Consider the following 22,966-nt stretch of genomic DNA (forward strand, 5'->3'; position numbering starts at 1 on the left):
ATCCATGGGTGAAAAACCCCGAAATTACTTGGATGCAAATCCATGGATGAGAAACCCTGAAATTACTTGGATGCAAATCCATGGATGAGAAACCCTGAAATTATTTGATGCAAATCCATGGGTGAGTAACCCCAAAATTATTTGGATGCAAATCCATGGGTGAGTAAAATCCGAAATTAATTGGATGTAAAAATCCATGTGGGTGAGAAACCCAGAACCTCTGCAGATGAAAGAAATCTGGAAAAAATGAGTTCAAAGATCCATGACAATTAGCAAATGAAATGGGTCTTTACTTTCATCCTGTTGTTTCTCCTTCTCTCTGCCTGAACCAGCTACAAATGAAAAATGAGAAGTTAATTCTCTACCACCAAGTGCAGCAAGGGAAAAAAATAGTTGAAGTAAAGTTATTGGGGGTTTATTCCCATAGCATATGCAAATAAAAAAGGGTTATACCTCTGCCTTTGGAGAATTTGATCAACTCTCTCCCTCTCTGTTAAAAAACTAATTTTCTCTGTGTCTGCACTGCTCTGAAACAAAAAAAAAATAGAAAGAAATTAGCAGTTTGCATATAGACAGAACCAAAAAAGAAGAAAGGTTTGAATGAGCAGGTCCTGTTGCACAACCTACTCTTGTATCAATTCCTAGTTTGGTGTTTGTGTACAGACTGTCAAACAGACTGTCAAAACAAAAGGAGGACAGCCATGGAATCCCGAGTTAAACAAACCCATTTGAAAATGGAGAAGTGCAGCAAACAATATAAAAACAAAATGGAGAAATTGATGACTGAAGCATGAGCATAGGAGTTCAGTCTCACAACAGGTGCATAATAAAAATTGCAATTTTGCTCAACTGTCTCTTCTTCTCTGTCTAGCAAATCGCACAACCCTTTGGAATGTGTTCTAAATTTGTGTTAGTTCACATACAAACAGAACAAAGAAAGGCAAAGAAAAAAAGGGGTTCCATAGAAAGAAAGAAAGAAGGCTTGAAGGGGGCGAGGCCACATTGCACAGACTTTGAAATTGTGTTTGCAAACAGGCAAAACAAAAGAATGGTTGTTGGTGTGTGAACCGGAAAGGAAAAAAAAAATATGAAAATAAAAATAGTTGGAGAAGGAAGAAAAGTCAACAAACAAAACAAAAGAGGAAGAAGAAAGTGGTTGTACGCCACTTTGCTTGAATGTGCATATAGACAAAATAAGGGGTGAAGGCCAACATGGAGGAAAGTAAAGATTCTAGCTAAAGGGCAAAACAAGTATAAAAAAAATTAAAGAAACAAAACTTGTTGTGGGTTTTCTCTCCCAGCTTGCTTCGCACCAGCAAACCTGTTTCGAAATTTTGATTTGATCATACGAATAGCTATTATGAGATATTTGAGTTAATCTCAAGTACTCCAGATAAATATGGGAGTTGTAAAGCCTGGTTATATTTGGAAACAAACTCTACTAGAGTTTCATAGTTATCGGGTTGGCTTCAATTGGTTGCTGGGTACCAAAGCTTTTCTGATATGGACTCCTTTGCTCGTGGGCTAATTGATAACAAATATCAAAGACCCGAAATAAATTAATGGGTTGTCAAAAATATTGGCCCATTAGTTCTGAAAAGCCCAAAATATTTAATGGGTGATCCAAATAATTACCCATTAAATTTACAGATACCCAAATTGCCTATTATATGGTTAATTGATCAATTTTAAAATCCTCATAGCCATATTTGGGTCCAAATGCAAATGTCAATTGTAGAAAATTAATGGGTTCATCAAAATTGCCCATTATTTTTCTTGGACATTGACAATAAGAAAAATGGTACAAAATCATCCTATTTTTTCCCATGGGGTCATCTACCCATGCAAATCTCAAAAGGATAAAATTCAAATCTCTCAAACACAAATTCTTAATTAGTGGGCCACACTTACCCATTAATTTTTAATTTTTCCTATAAGTCATTTTCCTATGAAAATCTCCAAATTGTCTTAAAGACACAAATTCTAAATTATTGAGCCACACTTACCCATTAATTTTCAAATTTTGGAATGCCGGTTTGATCTCATCAAGGATACGTAGGCAATCTAGCATCTTAATAGACGCAACCGCAACCAAATTTGAATCACTGATTACATCAACCAAATTCCCACAAATCAAATATCCATCTTCACACAAATCAATTTTGAACTACGCTGGTATGATCCCATCAAGGGTACGTAGGCAGTCTACCATATCAATAGACGCAACTGCAACCAAATTTGAATCCATGGTTTACTTCTTTAACCAAATTTGTCCCAAACACAATTCCATATTGAATCCCTGGTTTATTTAGCTAAATTCACTCAAACACTTCTTAATACAATTCAAATCGAATTTTTCTAGCAATGAGTCATTTATTCATTGCGATTCTTTGAACTACAAGTGGCTTGATTCCCGCAAGGAATGCATAGGCACCCTGAGGTTGGACTTGGGAGCAGCTGCAAAATCAAAGGCACACATTCTGTTTCTTTATGATGGAATCAAATGGTGTTCCCTTGAGGCAAGGGATTGTAATCAAGGGACATTGTGTCTCGAACGGGTTGAACTTAAAATTATAAAACCCCATTATTTAAGTAGTGGTGGTAAAATTATGTTTGGAGGTTCACATCTATGCCGATCGTGTAAGGGAGAGCCTCTCTTGTGACACGCACATCCCTTACCGATCGGTAGGCTCCGTGCCAAACTTGTAAGGGAGAATCTCGCACAACTCTCCCTATCGATTCTTCAAGATATCACCATCTAGGAAATCATTGGTTGTGGTCGTGGTACTAAGAGGGGAGGCTTACATTATGTGGATGATGTTAGCACATGAAGGAGTTTATCAATAAAGGGATTTGCTCAAGATAAAGAAAATCATATTTGGTTATGGTATCATTGTTTAGGCCATTAATCTTTTGGTTATCTGAAACATTTATTTCCATATTTATTTTCAGATTGTACCATTTCGGATTTCATGTGTAACACTTGCATTTTGGTTAAGAGTCACCTTTGTTACTTATCCGCTAAGTTCTAATAAAACCTATGTCCCATTTGCTTTGGTTTATACTAATGTTTGGGGTCCTGCCCTTGCTTCTACTGCTTCTGGATATTGGTGGTTTGTGATCTTTATGGATGATTTCACTCGTATGATGTGGTTATATTTCATGAAAATAAAGAGTGATGTCTATGATTGATTTCGTGTTTTTCATAAAATGGTACAAACTTAGTTTTATGCTACTTTGAAGGTTATTTTTTCTAACAATGGAGGTGAATATGGCAATTAGATGTTACAAGCTTATTTTTCAGGATCATGGTATTATTCACGAGATAACTTGTCCTTAAACACCACAATTGAATGAAGTTACAAAAAGGATAAATAGCAGCTTCTGGAGATAACTCGAGCCAGTCTCATTGGTGCCCACATGCACCTTACCTTCTAGGAGGATGTTATCACCTTTGTAGTATATCTCCTTAATCGTGTCCCAACCAGTGTTTTGCAATTTAAGACACCTTTGGAGAAACTATCCGCCTATGTTACACTCTCTTCTCATTTGACCATTGCTCCACAAGATTTTGGGTGTATTGTATTTGTCCACCTTCATAAAAATTTGTGTACTAAACTTGACCCTTTTGCTTCGAATTGTGTGTTTTTTGGCTACTTTCCACACCAAAAGGGTTATAGGTGTTATCATCCACCTTCATGGCGTTCTTTTGTCATCATGGATGTTACTTTTTCAGAAATACAGATGTATTTTGCCCAACAGTGTCCAATTCTTCTCTTGATGAGGAGATTGTAAGTATGGAAGAGCCGAATTGGATGATTGTGCTACCATATTTAGTTGATGTACCATCATCAAATGTGACAAAATCCGAGTTGATAGCGGATAGAATACTAGACTCATCGACTATACCGGCGGTGACGCCATCACTATCTTATGCAAACCTTTTGGCTTATGATGCTTACTTTCCGCTCCTCTACTCCTATAGTACCCAATCATGATATTCCTCCTACTAGTATTCTTAAGGTAAGTCAAGAAAATCAAATTAATACTAATAATTCTACCATTGAACATATACCTGCTATACAAAATTGCAGTGATATGTATCAATTACTACCAATGGATACCCGTGGGAAACCTCTAGATAGGTACTCACCTGGTAATTCTAAGCAGGAAAAATATCCAATTGCAAAATATGTTTCTACTCATCGACTATCACCATCCCATGAGGCCTTTGTGAATCAAATGTCTGCAATAACTATCCCCACTAAAGTACATGATGCATTGTGAGTTTCTAAATGGGATGATGCAATGACTGAAGATATGCGAGCTCTTGAGAAGAATCAGATATTGGAATTAATATTGTTGCCAAAGAGGATGAAGCCAGTGGGATGCATATGGGTATTCACTATTAAATATAAACCGGATGGTACGGTGGACAAGTACAAGACCAGATTAGTTGCAAGAGGATTTACTCAAACTTATGGTATCGACTATCAAGAAACATTTGCACATGTGGCAAAGATAAATAATATACTAGTTTTACTATTACTAGTTGTAAATCTTTACTAGCCCTTGCAGCAGTATGATGTGAAGAATGCTTTCGTGTATGATGATTTGTGTGAGGAAATTTATATGAGTATGCTACGTGGGTACAAAATTTTGGGTAAGATAGATTTGGTGTGTAAGTTGAAGAAGGCCTTGTATGGCTTGAAGTATTCTCTGAGAGTGTGGCTTGGGAGATTTAGCTTGGCCTTGAAGAATTACGGGTAATGCAGATCATACTTTTATTTCTTAAAAGGCAAAATGGTAAAGTAATTGCACTCATTATATATGTAGATGATATGATTGTGATAGGTGATGACACTGAAGAAACTGGAAAGCTAAAAACTTATTTGGCTTTTGAATTTGATACGAAAAACCTAGGAAGTTAAAAATATATTTTGGGTATTGAGGTTACTCGTTCCAAGCAGGGTATATTTCTATCTCAAAAGAAATATGTTCTGGATTTATTGAAGGAAACTTGCACGCTGGATTGTAAGCCAGTGAATACACCTATTGAACAGAATCACGGCTTGGAAGAATCTCCTTATCATACACCAGCAAACAAGGAGAGATATCATAAGTAGGTTTGTAGATTTATTTATCTGTTACGTACAAGACCTGACATTGCTTATGTAGTCAGTGTTGTGAGTCAATTTATGCATAATCCAAGTGAAAATCATGTGGATGCAATTATGAGGATTCTACAATATTTAAAGTCTGCGGGAAAGGTCTTATGTTTTCTAGGCATGGACATGTGGATATTGCAGGATATACAGACTCCGATTGAGGTGGGAAAGGAGTTAAAAGAAGGTCTACTTCTGGCTACTTCACATTTATGGGAGGTAATATATTTACTTGGCAAAGTAAGAAACAGAAAGTTGCAACCTTGCCTAGTGCAGAGGCCGAATACACAGCCATGACTAAAGGCATTTGTGAACTCTTATGGTTGCGAATACTCATGGGGAGTTGGGATTTGAGCCTAAAACTACCATGAAGTTATATTGTGATAATTACTGAGCAACTAAGATTGCAGAGAATCTAGTACAACATGAACGTACTGAACACATGGAGATTGATCGTAAGTTCACATATGAGAATCTGGAGGAAGATATTATACAAATTCTGCATGTCAAGATTATTGAATAGCTGGCAGATATTCTGAGAAAGGCGGTATCAAGTCAAGCGCTTCATGACTCACTTGTCAAGTTTGGCATTGGAGATATCTATGTTGTCACATCCCGGGATCGGCTCCGCCGTAGCACGATATTGTCCGCTTTGGGCCCCCCTCTCTGCCCTCACGGTTTTGTTTCTGGGAGCCCACGAGCAACTTCTGAGTAGGTCACCCATCCTGGGATTGCTCTAGCTCCCAACTCGCTTAACTTTGGAGTTCCCATGACTCCGAAGCCAGTGAGCTCCCAAAAAGCCTTGTGCTAGATGGATGCAGGTGTGCACATATAAGGCACATCACCCCCTCTCCGTTAGTTGATGTGGGATCTTACATATACGCCATCTTGAGGGGGAGTGCTGATACGAGTCCCTCCTAAAATTAGGAGATAATTTTGTTATTAATTGTAATTCCTTATTAGATGGGATTGTTTTTATTTTCCTAGTTGACTTATGTATATTTGTAACCCTATAAATACCTCCTAAAGAGAAGAATAATAAAATATACAAATTATTCTTAACCTATTTTTGCGTTAATTGACCATGACACAATTTATAATGTAACTGTTCCTCCTCCCCTCTCCTCTCTTGTTCCCCTTTTCTTTTGGGTTAGTGAATAAGTACCTTGGGGATTTTTGACTAAGAAGTCCCTTGTGGTGGTTTCTTCTAAGCCATGCTCAAATCGAACTTCACCACTACCTCTTTTCGGCTAATTCCTCAATCAAATTCCTCTCCCAAAACCCTCCCTCTAAAACTTTGCATATTCTCTAAATTTAATTATACATTGCATTTGAAGGAGTTTGCTAGAGTTTACCGAATTTTTTTCGCCATGATTTCGATTGGCATATTTGTGCATTGTTATCTACAGTTTAATAGATGGAAACCATGTTTAATCCAAATCCATCACATGTCTTGCATTTTCTTGTAGTGACAGTAATGTTCATTTAGGCTTATAAGTTGTTTAAGAGAAGTGGTTTATGCGATTTCTGTTTGTTTTAGTTTTTTAATTTTATTAGCGTGTTAATGTTATTGTTTTTTTGAGTTTGGTACTTTGAATATCATAGTGATGTCTTACTTCCATTTTTTTTCAGGGTGTAATGAAGTTGCTCTTTGATTTATTTTTATTTTTTAATTATCAAAATCTCGCAATGGGCTTAAAGTTCTCTCTTGCAAAGTATATTTCGTTTTCTCATCAAAACTGTTCCAAACCTTTTTGCAATGAAGTTTATCATGGGAAAATTTACCCATTTTTTCTGGATATTTACTCGAATCTTCCACTCATCTTCTTTGTTTTGTGTTTTTCTTTTTCTTTGTGAGAACGCAATCTTTAGTAAACGCCCAAAGACTGACAGAGAAACAGCAAGCGGCCCACAAGACAAGATTGACCACGGACCAAGAAGGTCAAGCCCAAATAGACTACAGAAGTCTTGTACGCAAAGGAGCAAAGAGGAAGGAAAAAAAAGAAAAGAAAAGGAGAACAGTCAAGCACGTGTTTTTTGTTTTTACTTTTTATTTTTTAAAGGCTGTTAATGGTTGTTGACGGCCGTTAAGTAAATAAATAGAGGTAAATAAATAAGGGTAAATTAGTAAGTAGACGAGGTGGGGACACAAAGGATGCGAACAGCAAATATGACCTCCCAAATTAGTTGTCTCATTCGTATGTGGCATTAACCCAAATTAGGAATTTAAAGGTCAGCAAGGCTATTATAGTAAAATCTCGCTCCATTATGACTAAATATTATTATTTAAAGTAACATATCTAATTGGTCATTTGAACCTTCCAGGAAAGAGAGCTTTCCTTTCAGGTGCATTTTTTCTATTCTCAGGTGCTTGTTTTCCATTTAAACGCTTTTTTTCCATTTAAGCAATTGTTTTCCATTTCAGTGTTTGCTTTCTATTTAGGGCACAGATATTTATAACTCAAGTGATTAAAAAGATTCAATTTAATATCGGAAATCTTGTGTTAAAGTCTCTATTTAATATCGCCCGTATAAAAAGAAAAAAAAACAGCTAATAAAGCCACTTTGGATTTATAAAGTTCGGGTATCATACCTAAAACGCTTCAAGCTTACATAGACGGCTAGATCGTGAATATCTAATTCGACTTCGTACGTAGTAGATACGATCATGCTGCCATGCATGTGATTATTTTTTTCTTAGTTTTATTTTGAATTAATAGAGAGAGATGATTCAACGTTGCGATACCTTTCAACATTTGAAAAATAAATACTATTAAACAAATAGTTATGTAATTTTTGTTCTTTCTTTAAACTTAAACAATATAGATGATTCGTAATTATTGACGTAATAAATGATTACATAGAAGAAAATCTAATACTCATATTGCACGTATGTTACAACAAATGAATACTAAAATCATTAAAAACGTCTGATACGCTGTGCTAAACTCCATCACTCTCTGATTGTGATGAGTTTCGCATAATAATTTGCGGAATCCATAAATAATAGCTAAAAACTGCTTGACCAAATATAAAAATACCTACGAATTGACCAAAATGGTGGGATGTAACGCACGTTTGGTGAAGCAGCAGTGACTTCAGGTTGAGAAAAAGTGTGGAAGCAAATCTCACTGCGATAAAAGAGTCTTCCGTATCCAAACGCCAAAAAGGTTACCCACGTCTTAACCACGGTTAAAACGTCACCTAACCCTAGTTAAATAGGCCACCTTCCAAATTAAAAAGTTACTGTTGTTGCTACATATCCTTCTTGTCCCTGCAAACCCACCACCGTTCTTATCTTTTCTCTTCCGTTTATAAAAGCTCGGAAAACCCACTAATAAACACTCTCTCTCTGTCTATCTGTCTCTCTCTCTCTCTCTTCTGACCAGAAAAAGAAAAAAAACCTCTCTCTCTCTCCGAGCAATCAGAGAGTGCTGGAGGAGCTTGATGGTACCTTCATTTTCTGCTTCTTTTATTTAAAAAAGTACTTGTTTCATTTCTTATTGTTCATGGCTGCTGAATTTTGTAAAAATATATATTTTTTCCTCAATCTTTTGATGTTTCATGGTTTTTGATGGTTGATCTGCTTGCTGTTTTGTATCTGATATGCGTCACTGTCTGGAGTTGTTTCTATTACTCATTTGTAAAAGTATGTAATAGTTTGTGTCTGCGTTTTGTTTGATATGCCTGTTGTTTCATGGTAAATATATATATATGTGTTTTTTTTTTCTATATGATTTTTTATTTTTGCGTTTTTTTCTTTTAATTTCTTGTATAAGAATTTAAGTTTTATATGTTTGGATCTGGCTGGACAGATAGGTTTAGCCTTTTGATCCAAAAGATGGCTACCCTGAATTTCCGGATTTATATTGAATTATGAAAAAGAATTAATAAATGAATTATGTTGCTTACATAGGTGGAAAATTTGCTGTAAACCTGCGTTATAAGCTATAGCCGTTTGTGTAAACTGAAAACAATAAATTAAATAAAACCTGAAACTTGGTCCTGTCAATACTTAATGATAACGTGTAATTGTGAAGAAAATGAATTTGAGTAACATGTAATTGTGAAGAAAATGAATCTGAGTGTTCGTAGATCTGGGGGTGCTTGGCTCTGTTCTCTCTGCTTTAGTGGTTCACATTTGCAAGGTATTTACGTGTCACTTAAATTTGGTTTTTATAGCGATTATCTCATGTTTTTTGTGTCACTGATGGACACTTTTCCCTTTTTGTTTTTCTCTTTTTTCTCGGTTTTTCGAGAACCTCATCATTTTTTGCTTTTCGTGGCTTAGAGCCTTGGATTTGTTTTGTTTCGTTTTGAATGTGAAAAATAAGGAAACCCATTGTGATCTTTTGTTGATTTCATGCATTTAATTTATGGTTCTTTTGTAAGTGGTTCTGACTTGTTTAGCGTATTACCTTTTATGTTTGTAATTACTTGTAGTTAATGAAATTATGTACCTTACCTTGTATTTTCTTCCATTAGATGAAAGTTGTTATTGCTAGTTCAATGTACCTGATCTATGATATACTAATTGTGGGTTTAACTAACTTATTTGTTATTTATTTCATTGGCAGAATATTGAATTTCATTTACTCTTCGCGGAGAATCCATCGTAGACTGCGTTGATTACCCTTTCTTTCATATATATTTATATACCATAAATATATCATCAGGGTTGTTCTTCGTGCCGGTGCTAAATGGGGATCTTTGAGGAAATGGGTTTCTGTGGTGAGCTTGACTTTCTTTCGACTACCTCTGGGGAAGGTGACGGCGACGGCGTCGACGCAGCTCCAGAACATGAACCAGAGGCAACAGTAGAGGAGGATTATAGTGATGAAGAAATGGATGTTGACGAGCTTGAGAAGAGGATGTGGAGAGATCGAATGCTATTGAAGAAGCTGAAAGAACAAAATAAGGGAAAGGAAAGAGTTGACAATGCAAGGCAGCGTCAATCACAGGAACAAGCTCGGAGGAAGAAGATGTCACGGGCACAAGACGGAATCCTGAAATATATGCTGAAAATGATGGAAGTTTGCAAAGCTCAGGGTTTCGTTTATGGGATTATCCCTGAAAAAGGAAAACCAGTGAGTGGTGCTTCTGACAATCTCCGAGCATGGTGGAAAGAAAAAGTAAGATTTGATCGTAATGGCCCAGCTGCAATTTCCAAGTATCAGGCAGATCATTCAATCCTTGGGAAGGATGAAGACTGGAGTGGAGTGGCATCAACTCCTCACACCTTGCAGGAGCTCCAAGACACCACTCTTGGTTCACTTTTGTCTGCACTGATGCAGCACTGTGATCCACCCCAAAGACGTTTCCCATTGGAGAAGGGTGTTGCCCCACCTTGGTGGCCTACTGGTAATGAGGTATGGTGGCCTCAATTGAATCTGCCCAAGGATCAGGGTCCTCCTCCATACAAGAAGCCTCATGATCTGAAGAAGGCGTGGAAGGTTGGCGTTCTCACGGCTGTGATAAAGCACATGTCACCAGATATTGCCAAGATCCGCAAGCTTGTTCGTCAGTCTAAATGTCTGCAGGACAAAATGACTGCTAAGGAGAGCGCCACTTGGCTAGCCATTATAAACCAGGAGGAAGCTTTGGCCCGGAGTTTGTATCCTGATAGATGTCCTCCTCTATTGGCTGGTGGTAGTGGCTCTTTTGCAATCAGTGGAACCAGTGATTATGATGTTGAAGGGATTGATGATGAACAAAATGTTGAAATAGAGGATTGCAAACCTCATGTTAATCACTTCCACATTGGTACTGCTGGACAAAGAGATAGGCCGTTACCGCAGATTAAGGGAGAGCTCATTGAGATCAACTCGGATTTTGGTCAAAAGAGGAAGCAGCTGGCTGAAGAGCCACCAATTATGCTAAATCCGAACATTTACACCTGCGAATACCCCCAATGCCCATATCATGATTATCGTCGGGCTTTTCTTGACATAACTGCAAGAAACAATCACCAGTTGAATTGTGCATACCGGAATAATTCTTTACAAGTGTTTGGAATGTCCAGCTTTCAACTTAACAATGAAAAACCTGCGGTCTTCTCTCTACCCCTTGGTCAACCAACACAAGCTGTTCAACAACCAGTGAGCCAGGCAGGTAGTTTTAATGCTTCAGGATTTGGACTGGCTGATGATGGACAGAAAATGATATCTGAGCTTATGTCATTTTATGATAGTAATATTCAGCAGAACAAGAACTCCAGTCCTGGAAACCTCAATGTTGTAGAAGGCCACAACCAGCAGCAGGCAGAATTTCGTTTTGCAATGAATGATAACTTCTTTGGTCAAAGGGTGGATATGGGACGCAACATGTCTGAACCCACCCCCATGCCTGTGGATATGGGATGCAACATTTCTGAAACAACCCCCATGCCTATGCATCGTCAAGCTTTCCCATCCACGGAAGTTCAGTTTGATCAGTGCACAATATTTGACTCTCCATTTGGTGACAATCCCAATGATACTGTTGACCTAAGATTTGACTCCCCGCTTCACTTGGCACCAGCTGACTATAATGTTCTGGACCCACCAAAGCAAGATGCATCCTTTTGGTTCCCATAAAGTTGGGTTTTTCTTGTACTGACGGCTCCAATACATGTGTTGGAGGGGAGGCGGTGAAAGCTATCTTCAAACAGTTGTGGACCGAGTAGGTGAAGCTTCCTTTTTAAGTTTAGTTGCTCATTTTATCTTTCAGACTTGTTTAGATGTTTATATTGACTGCTCCAATCTATGTTTGGGCAGTTTACACAGTTCTGGAAGCATTAGGTGAAGCTTCTTTTTATGTTTAGTTCATTTTATCTGTTGGACTTGTTAGATGTTTATAACCCTTAACAACTTGGGGGTTCTCTTGCTGCAACCTTCTCATCTGAGTATAAGGTTATCTAGTTGCAGTATTGAGTAGGGCCAATAAAGGACCGGAAAACCCCAAATGTGAGTTTCAGTACTTTTGTTGAAATGTTAGAAACATTTTCCGGTTTCCGGTTCAAATGTTGGCATATAGGTTATGCAATGTATACAGAGACATCTATATATGTGGTGGTTTGATATATTTAGCTACCCTTGCTTGTTTCTTTGGCTGGGCTGCAGAGATTGGTTTCAACTGTTCTTGCTATCAACAATACTCGTTCTGATTTATTCTATGAATCTTATGCCGTTGCTTTCGCACTTCCTTATGATAAAGCTGAAATAGGAAAATTAGTATTAATCTTCTTGCATAAGAGTGCTCAGGTTGCAGTGAAGGGTTTGTAGCTCAAGTAGTTAAGAGCATTTACCTTTGCACCCGAAGTCCTACATTAAAAATAAATAAATAAAGTGCCCAAGGTGCATAGTGTGCTAGTTGAAGTGATATGCATGGTTTTCTAATTTTGTGCACTAAAATTGTTTGTCATATCAGCCACAATGGTCTTCTATGTTAGGTATGGGAAAAAATAAATGACCTGGAAGAGACAGAATGGTTGGAATAAAGGAGATTCCAAGACCAAATTGAAATTCAAAGCGCAGTTAGGCTTGGGTCAAAGTTGGGCAAGTTTTTCACAAAGTAATTTGTTATTCTTCCAACGTATAATTGGAAAAGTTTTTGACTCAGTCTCAAGACTTTCAACAATTCTTTTTAAGGTATGTTCAAGTCCTATACGCATAGAAAAGTGTTCGTACTTTAACCGTAGAAGAAAAACGTGCTTTAGCAATCAAATTCATCTTCCCCAAAACAAAAAACAAAGAGAAGAAAATTTTTGTAGAATGATAAGGGCTTATTCTGAATGAATGCTTGAAATTTATCTTCTTCTTTAAAGGTACCACATATCTTCTTCTTATTGGGCCACTTCATGCGTAAGGAAATTGGACTCTGGATTGTCCTTTAGGTGAAACAATTGCCAAGTAAAAAAAAAAAAAAAAAAAAAAAACTAAATACAATTGTCTCAAACGAGTAATTATAGTGTGGTACTGAAGTATGGTATTGATGGTATTACAATGTCGTATAATAATTTCATTAAAACGCATATAAAGTTTTGTGTTGTAAATGCATGAGTTGGTGGATGACCACCATACCTCTTAATATTCCACCGTTGGATTTTATGTAACCTATGCACTAAGTATTTGTAATTAATGCTTGTAACCTATAGGTATATTGTAAATGATGGTATTCAATCTCCTATCTTGTAAGCCTATAAATAGGTGGTTCTACCAAAGATTTAGTAAGGAATAAACATGGTGAAGCTTTATCTTTAGCATATCACTTCTCTCTACATTTTCTCCCTTTAGTTTTATAACACGTTATCAGCACGACATTGCTCTTGGTATGTTTTCTTTCTCTGAATTTTCTTTCTTCTTATATGAGCTAGAGTCATCACATGGTATAGAGTTTCTTTGTACTCACCATCAGACTTCATCATGCTTGTTTAAGAAAAAAATTCTTATTCTTATTACACATGAATATAATGCCATGTTTTTTGTTTTTATTTGTTTGTTTATTTAATTTTAAGTATGATCTTAATTATTATGATGAGTTTGAATTATACAAAAGATCAGGGCCCGAAGTTCCTCGATCCTCATCATATAACTAGATTAGGACCTAGAGTTCTTTTGATTGAATCAGAACCTGAAGTTCTTTGATTCCAAATAATTGAGGGCGTGAAGTTCCGCGAATTTAAAGAGCACATAAGGACATAAAACTCCTCGATTTTGTATTAATCAAAATCAGAATTCCATGAGGCCTACATATGTCAAGAACTTGAACCAGAAGTTTCGAGTGCATATACATCGATTTGAGTATGAAGTTCAAAGCACAACTATTAATTCAATTTATTTAGATCTACGTATTCGTACCTGAAGTTTCGAATATATATTGATATGAACCTGAAGTTCATAGTTTTTCATGGATCTTAATACTATATATGAACTTGAAGTTCATTACTTATTTGTGCCTATATGAACCTGAATTGGTTGGAAATCCAATTCTTAAACTTGTAGTTTTATCTACATATTGAATCCACATTAATATTGGATTATCTTGGAATTTCATAATCTTTAATTGATTTATTTTATTCCTTGTTTATACCACTTTACTTATTTTATTATATTATATTTTATTTATGTTAGGTTATTAATTAATTTCGTTTTACAATGGTAATGTTTTGTATTACCGCCCCAATATTGATAGCCAGAGGCGTCTATTGGAGAAACTTCCTACTTTCTTTTGTGGGTAGGAAGTTTATGATGTTATGAACCAAAAGTTCTTGAGGCCCCAATATTACACAACTATTATAGTTGAAGATTATGATGTCATGAACTAGAAGTTCATTGACCGAATAACTTTTATGTTGTGACATGACTATCTTGGCAATCCATGTCCCACAATGATGCATAAGATTTTTATAAATTTGTAAGGACATCGTTTAAAGACTCAAATTATTGTCTTGTCCAACAATATCATTACAAAGAACGCTCACAAATAAAAGCTGTCATAAGATCATCTCAGTCAAAAATTGACTTTGAGCCATCTTTCCTGAAATAATTCAAGGGGATATTTGTGAGCCTATACAACATCTAATTATGGATCACTTCACCAGTTTTACTGAATGTGCCTACTAAAATGGTCACATATTTGATAACGACTGTGAGTTTATTTTCCTACATTTTGAGACAATTTTCCCGCCGTTAGGGGGAGAAATGACAATTCCTAAATAACGTCGTGAAATAGTGTTGAATCAATCCGCTTTTGTCTCATCAAGATAATGCATATATAAGTTGTACATATGCTAACATGGATTGATATTCTCGTATCACAATCCATTAACATGGTGACTATATATATAATGCATGCCTGAAGCATGTCAGGAATATAGGTTCTAAAGACTTAACTCCTCAGAAATGGAGATTATTTGAAAAATTCAAGCCCTATAAAAAATAACGCTCTATAGGAGGTTATGATCCACATATTCTAAATAATTCATTGTAAAAGAGATGTTTGTCCCATAAGTGACAACATAAGCCCCTGAAGAGGCATTGGTACCCCAAAGCAATGAGATGATTATAAATTATGCATGTGCATGCACATAAGAATTGTGGGATCACAAATTGATGATACATTTGGTTTATTAGTAGCTACTACAATCATCAAGGGCTATGATTATATTAAATCACGTTTCATGAATGTCGACAAGTTAAGTGATTGGCCAAAAATGGAAATAGGCAATTCCATTTATCACTAAATAAGAAGAGTTGGATATTGAACCTATAACTCAAACACCAAATTACAAATGTTCAGTATGAAGGTTACGAATTGGTGTTTGTGAAGTGAAATAAGATCACTAATATGACATAAGGTTTCCTGGGAGAGACATGTGGTTTTAGTCTCCAATCTCATCGTAAATGCATCCACATTTCTATAAGTGCAGTTGTTACTTTAACGCAAAACTTATAGTATGTGTTAAATGCATATTTATTAAGACTATATGGTACATGGAAATCCTCAAAGCTCATGAAATATTTGAGATATATCGGATGAAGCAACCTCTTGAAGGATATAAAGTACCACAATATTCTTAATTAAGAGTTAACACTAAGAGTTTGAGTATTTTAAATTCAAATTTGATATTGTTGTAACATATTCTAACTACTAAATTAGTTGTTGATACTCCTAAAGATTTCAATCATTTGAAAAGTGAAAAGCAGGTTGAATAGTGTGATAGATGATCATGTATGAAGACAATGTTGCTTGTATTGCTCAAATCAGAGAAGGAGAGATATTAATCAGGGGGAGATATCAATCAGGGGGAGCATCCCAATTCTACTACATTCAAGGCAGATGCGCGTTGTACTCTTTTTCCCTTCGACTAGGTTTTTGTCCCACTGGGTTTTTCCTAGCAAGGTTTTAACGAGGCAATATAAGCTCATCCAACACCATATCAATGATTCAGAAGAAAGTTTCACTCTTTTTCCCTTCGCTTTGGTTTTGTCCCACTGGGTTTTCCAAGCAAGGTTTTTAATGAGGAAACAATGTCATTGTATGGTGGACATCCAAGGGGGAGTGTTGTAAATGCATGAGTTGGTGGATGACCACCATACCTCTTAATATTCCACCGTTGGATTTTATGTAACCTATGCACTAAGTATTTGTAATTAATGCTTGTAACCTATAGGTATATTGTAAATGATGGTATTCAATCTCCTATCTTGTAAGTCTATAAATACATAGTTCTACCAAAGATTAAGACAAGAATAAACATGGTGAAACTTTGTCTTTAGCATATCACTTCTCTCTACATTTTCTCCCTTTAGTTTTATAACATTTTGTTAAATATGTAATTATTTCTATTTTTTGAGTCGTTTGGTTGAGGATTTTAGAGAATATTGAAGACATTTAAGTAGTGATATTCGTTGTTTTCTTTTTATAGAAGCCAATATCATAACGCATAGATTAGCTTGTTATACATTATTTGTGAATGATGTATCATCTTGGTATCAAGACCCACCTGCTATCATTTATGGTGCTTTAGTGGGGGATATTTTATAAATTTTTATATCAATATATTGATTTTTTTTTCCTAAAAGAAAAGTAATTATTTCTTAATATCCACTAAAAGTTGTAAAAAAATGCTATGTGAATTAAAATAAATGAAATATAGTAAATATTTTGTAAAAACATAAGTGCAAATAAGATCCTCAAGCGATCTTACAAACATACAAGTTAAATTCAAATTTAAGTAACATTTTAAGAAGGAAGTTAAAAAACCAAATATGTTATAAAGATAGAGGGAAAATGTAGAGAGAAATAAGGGGAATGGAAAAAAAAGAATTTGTTCTCTAAATTTGTTATCTTCATCTTTGATAATTACCTATTTATACGCTTACAATCATAGAAAAGTAATCCACTAAATATAGGTTAAAGGCTACTAATTACTATGCTAATAACATATGTTACAAAATAATAAAAGGTGGAGATAATGGATATAATGGTGGTTATCCACATTCCATGGATTTATAACACTCCCTTTGGATGTCCACCATACAATGACATTGTTGTCTCATTAAAAACATTGCTTGGAAACCCAAGGGGACAAAGCCGAAAAGAAGGGAAAAAGAGTGCAACTTTTTTCTGGATGATTGATATGGTGTTGGACACGCTTATGTTGCATTGTTAAAACCTTGCTAGGAAAAATGCAGTGGGACAAAAACCTAGTCAAAGGGAAAAAGAGTACAAAGCGCATATGTCATGTATGTAGTAGAATTGGGATGCTCCCCATGATTGATATCTTCTCCTGATTTTCATTAACTTCGGGAATATAGGCTTCGAAAAAGCTTTGGTAAAAAGGGTTTGCCAAATTATCTTGTGAAAAGCAAATGAGATCTAAATAAAATATCCAAATTAAGTTAAAAATATGAAAAGAAAATAAGACATCAAATTAACTGGGGATGACTCCGCCACTAATTATAGAATCATGTGATTTGCCATTAATATCAGCAAAGAAGGTTGAAACATCAAGGTGGGTTATATCCACTTGGTGTCAGTCCATAAGATCAGGTTCAAACCAATGTGTCTCAACAATTTATTTTTTTTGCTTTCTTTGTCCATGATCGAGGCTTGGTAAAGATCTACCAAATATTTTGACGTGCGATAGACGTGTGCCCAATGCCCGTATGCAGCACACCTATGACAAGCTTCCCCAATTACCTTATCAGTGATATTTTTGGGGCCCTTTGCCTTGTCTTATTTGTTCCATTTCTAGTGGTTATTGTTTATGGAGTAAACATTAATACATCTACCAAAACTTCTGATTTTGGGATGTTTACAATTGGAATTGAGGAACCAGGTCCTCAATTATTTAGAATCAAATAACTTTAGATTCTAATTCTATCAAGGAAATTCAAGTCTTGATCTAGTTATATGATGAAGATCGAGGAACTTCATGTCCTGATATCTTGTATAATACAAACTCATTATAAGATATAATAATTAATTAGAATCATGCTTAAAGAAATAAATAAATAAATAAACTAAACAATTGTATGAAAATATGAAATAACGAGAGATGTAACCTACAAAATGCATAAATATTAACGAAGAAAAAAAAAAAGCATATCGTCTTAGAATGATTAAAGCACCAGAGCTGAATAAGATGAGAGATGAAAAATAAAGCAAACATGCAACCAAAACAAAATTTTCAAACATGGCATTCATGCCTAAGATTAAGAAACTTTTTATTTTTTATTAAAGAAAAACAAGCATGGTGAAGTATGATGGTGAGTAAAAAGAGAACTCTATACCATATAATGATTCTAACTTAGAAGAAAAATAAAATTCAAAAATAAATAAATAATATCAAGAGCAACATCGTGCTAATAACGTATTATAAAACTAGAGGGAAAATGTAGAGAGAAATTAGGAGAAGGGAAAAACGAGAATTTATTCTCTGAACTTGTTATCTTCATCTTTGATAAGTACCTATTTATAGGCTTACAACCATAGAAAATCAATCCACTAAATATAGGTTAAAGGCTACTAATTACTATACTAATAACATATGTTACATTTACAATGGGCTCGCTACACAACATCCTTAGACAGATTTTAAGGAGGAATTGAAAAAATACAACTTCAACCATACTCCCTATCCACCTCATAAATCAGGAGACATCTAGGAGCTCCTAAACCAGAGGAGAGAGAAAGGACTCTTAGTGGCTCAATATAATTTAATACTGCTTTGTTTTATGCGTAGTTTAAACTTATAATTAATGCTAACAATTTTTTTTTAATGGAGATGGACCAATCATATTGAATTAAAAAATAACTATAGTATTTATGATTCCATAAACTAGGAAGCATGATTGAAGTTCAAATTTGATAGAGAATTCCTAAAATAACTTTTATGTGTTTTTAGTTAAATTTTAATTAAAAAAATAAAAGCATAATTATAGATGCTCTAATGAATATAATAGTGATGAACCACATTCCATGTATTTGTAGAAACATGTCCCGTCATGGCGTTGGCGGCCATATGCTTCATGGAAGACATGTTTGATAGGTACCCGGTAAAAAGATCCCAATATCTTTACAATTACAATGCATATTTGACATCATTACAATCCAAACAAATTAAGCTCCCGGTTGTATTACTTGAGTTTCAAGGACCTTCCACAGGTTGAGAGAGAGAGAGAGAGAGAGAGAGAGAGAGTAGCACTATTTCCTTGCACACGCAAGAGAGATTAATCAAAACAAACAGCAGAAACCCTATTTCTGTGCACATGCTTGACAGTTGACTCTGTCTTTGTCTCTTCTTCCTCATCACCTACCCCTACAATATATTCCCTCACGTCCCTTTGAAATCTTTTTTCTCATATTTTATGCATTAAACAAGTTGAACAACTGTTCACAAGCTGATGTCAATCCATGTAATTCCAATGCCCGTTTCAACTTCTCTCCCTTATCAATGAAACCACCTTGCCCTTTCACCAATATTATACACATTATTTTCTCTGCGACTGCTTCTCATCATCAGATTCAAAGATTCGATTTCTTTCTATTCTATCCCTCTTGGGTCTCTCTCCCTCTCTCTCTCTCTCTCTCGCTCTCCCCTTCTGCCAGTTCGATCTCTTCAAGGTTTTTTTTTTGTCATCGTCATGGGACAAGAAACAAGAAGACTGGCAGATGAGTATGAGATATCAGAGATTTTAGGCAGAGGAGGATTCTCTGTAGTGAGAAAAGGCATCAGCAGAAAATCAGGCAGCAGTGACAAAAACAATGTGGCAATCAAGACCCTCAAAAGGCCATTTGGACCATCAAACCCTCCGCCCGGCAGATCGGGTGCCGGTGATCATCAGAAAAGCTTTGCTGCTGCTTTCCAAGCCCGGAAGCAGGTGTCCATATCAAATGTCTTGCTCACAAATGAAATCTTGGTCATGAGGAGAATAGTTGAAAATGTCTCACCACACCCAAATGTCATTGACCTCTATGATGTGTATGAGGATGAAAATGGGGTCCACCTTGTGTTGGAGCTTTGCTCTGGGGGTGAACTGTTTGATAGGATTGTGAAGCAAGAAAGGTATTCTGAGGCTGGAGCTGCAGCTGTGGTAAGGCAGATTGCTCAAGGCTTAGCAGCTCTTCACAAGTCCAATATTGTTCACAGGGACTTGAAGCCAGAGAACTGCCTGTTCTTGAATAATACTGATGATTCTTCTTTGAAGATTATGGATTTTGGGCTCAGTTCTGTGGAGGAGTTTACTGATCCTGTTGTTGGGTTGTTTGGTTCCATAGATTATGTCTCACCAGAGGCTCTTTCTCAGGGACAAGTCACTACTAAGAGTGATATGTGGGCTCTGGGTGTAATCTTGTATATCCTTCTCTCTGGGTATGTTCTCCTCTTTATTTTCTTGGGAACCAAACAGATGACTGTAACATTAGTAGTGTTTTTTTTTTTTCTTGGGAACCAAGGCCCTTTTTCACTGTGCTGGACTCTCGTTCGCTAATATTAGTAGTGATTAAGGCATAGTTTAACTTTAATTGGATCCTGGAGTTACTTTACTCTGCTCAACGTTTTTTAAGCAATCCCATTTAAGGATAGAGAAATTTCAAGTCAATCTCTAAATGTCATGAAATATTTAATTTCTACAAATTTCTAGAGCACTCTTAACGTATAAATTCTTGTACAATGCCTTAGGTACCCACCTTTTATTGCTCAGTCGAATCGGCAAAAGCAACAGATGATAATGGCTGTAAGTCGTTTCTATTCACATTATACTAGAACATAGAAATTCACATGATATATATATTTTTAAACAGTTCTGTTAAAGTTACAAGAGAAAATACTTTTTCCTGCAGGGAGAATTCAGTTTCTATGAGAAAACTTGGAAGGGCATTTCTTTGTCAGCAAAGCAATTAATTTCGGATCTCCTCAAAGTTGACCCTGACAAGAGACCTAGTGCTCAAGAGGTAGGGTAGCAATTAATTTCCTATTTTTTCTGGGTTAAGTCATAAGATATCTGATCTGAGCTAGAGTTAAATGGCAACTTGGCATGGGTTGTAAACTTCAACTAAATGCACTTTTATAGAGTATTACAGTTCTTGGTAGCTCAAAATGAACTCATCTAGGTTTGTAACTTAAACTAATTTAGTTCTTGTGTTAAACAGCTTCTGGACCATCCATGGGTTGTAGGTCTTTCAGCCAAAGAAGATCAAATGGATGCTGAGATTGTGTCACGACTGCAGAGTTTTAATGCTCGGCGAAAACTCCGTGCTGCAGCAATAGCTAGTGTGTGGACCAGCTCGATTTTCTTAAGGACGAAGAAGCTAAAATCACTACTAGGTTCCCACGACCTTAAACCGGATGAAATCCAGAAACTGAGTTTACATTTCAAGAAAATGTGAGTAGTCAAAACAGAGTTTTGCATCTTACTAAGTCTGTGAATATGGTGATAAAATGCAGGCCAGGCATAGACAATTGTAGCACATCAGCTACATAACAAGTTCAGTTTAATGATTAACTAATCATGCTTATGAAGATAACCAAAGGGAATTCTCTTTAAGTGGATCATTTAACCAATCCTAAGTTCTCTGGTGAGCCAATGCATATATATTCTGATCAAGAATACCAATTTGGCAAAGTGCAGATGTGTAAAAGGTGACAATGCTACTCTATCTGAATTTGAGGAGGTGCTGAAAGCAATGAACATGTCGTCATTAATTCCTTTGGCACCCCGGATCTTTGACCTATTCGACAACAATCGTGATGGAACAGTTGACATGCGAGAGATCCTCTGTGGGTTCTCCAGTCTCAAGAATTCACAAGGAGATGATGCACTCCGCCTGTGCTTCCAGGTTTGTTTTCATCTAGTACAAGTACATGAACAAAATTTCACTCTAACCGAACTAATTTTGACTCATAATGAAGCTTCCTGAGGAAATTAAACCTTCCTGGCCAAATTAAAGAACCTAGGGAGTGTTTCGGTTAAATCTTTCTACTAGTTTCATCGTCATAAAGTTTTTGTAATCCAAATTTCCTTCTCTCTTGCTCTGCCTTCTTCACTATCATTATTCATGAACCCTATACTAATTGTCTCTCTCTTTTGATTTTGCAAGCAGATGTACGATACGGATCGGTCTGGATGCATCAGTAAAGAAGAAGTGGCATCCATGCTCAGGGTAATGCCGCTTAATTCATCTCACTTGGTATAGCTTGCTTGCTTGATTAGTTTCAAATAAGATCATGACCAAATAAAATTACATTGAGCAGGCTTTACCAGATGACTGCCTTCCAGCTGATATCACTGAACCTGGGAAATTGGATGAAATATTTGATCGCATGGATGCAAACAGTGATGGACAAGTTACCTTTGATGAGTTCAAAGCTGCCATGCAGAGAGACAGCTCTCTCCAAGATGTAGTCCTCTCCTCTCTTCGACCATTATAGCTTCTCCCATCATCCACAACGGCGATCAACTTTTTCACTAAATTCTGGAAGTTAATTTCCTTCTTTCTTTGGACATATATGCTATAGGCAATAGAAGACCAATGACCAAAAAGCTGAAAATAAATGCTAACTTCTGCCATGGAAATTAGGAGCTTTGTCACTTTTACTTCCAGACTAAACAAAATCGAAATCCAAGGTAGTACTTTTCTTTCAGTAGCAGCAATGAGAAAACCCAATCCCTAGCCTTAGTACTTTTTTTTTTTTTTTGTCTGAGAAGTTTTTTATAATTAAAAAAAAAGGATGATTTTATTTAAAACCAAAAAAGATAACCAATCCGCCACATGCAGCCAAGGCACAAATTTTAAATCTTCTGTTAGCATTATTT

The 22,966-nt window shown here is 36.0% G+C and overlaps 2 protein-coding genes across 2 annotated transcripts; both read left to right on the top strand.

The window, feature by feature from the left end:
- Positions 8,432-12,278, top strand: LOC18786541 (ETHYLENE INSENSITIVE 3-like 1 protein). The gene is made up of 2 exons (XM_020556789.1): positions 8,432-8,615; positions 9,743-12,278. The coding sequence occupies exon 2, from the start codon at positions 9,866-9,868 to the stop codon at positions 11,738-11,740; it is 1,875 nt and encodes a 624-aa protein (XP_020412378.1). The 5' UTR covers positions 8,432-8,615; positions 9,743-9,865; the 3' UTR covers positions 11,741-12,278.
- On the top strand, positions 19,172-22,826 carry LOC18785509 (calcium/calmodulin-dependent serine/threonine-protein kinase). The gene is made up of 7 exons (XM_007220381.2): positions 19,172-20,523; positions 20,833-20,887; positions 20,994-21,104; positions 21,303-21,535; positions 21,782-21,989; positions 22,254-22,313; positions 22,405-22,826. Exons 1-7 carry the CDS (start codon positions 19,796-19,798, stop codon positions 22,579-22,581), a joined length of 1,572 nt encoding a protein of 523 aa, XP_007220443.1. The 5' UTR covers positions 19,172-19,795; the 3' UTR covers positions 22,582-22,826.

Source organism: Prunus persica, chromosome G2 (assembly GCF_000346465.2).
Source record: "Prunus persica cultivar Lovell chromosome G2, Prunus_persica_NCBIv2, whole genome shotgun sequence".
In the NCBI taxonomy this organism is placed as follows: Eukaryota; Viridiplantae; Streptophyta; class Magnoliopsida; order Rosales; family Rosaceae; genus Prunus; species Prunus persica.

Bases quoted from the DNA above. Each gene is read 5' to 3' on its own strand.
- LOC18786541 (XM_020556789.1), top strand. From the start codon at position 9,866: ATGGGGATCTTTGAGGAAATGGGTTTCTGTGGTGAGCTTGACTTTCTT.
- LOC18785509 (XM_007220381.2), top strand. From the start codon at position 19,796: ATGGGACAAGAAACAAGAAGACTGGCAGATGAGTATGAGATATCAGAG. The intron at 21,990-22,253 runs GTTTGTTTTCAT...TTTTGCAAGCAG, and splicing joins CACTCCGCCTGTGCTTCCAG to ATGTACGATACGGATCGGTC. The intron at 22,314-22,404 runs GTAATGCCGCTT...TACATTGAGCAG, and splicing joins AAGTGGCATCCATGCTCAGG to GCTTTACCAGATGACTGCCT.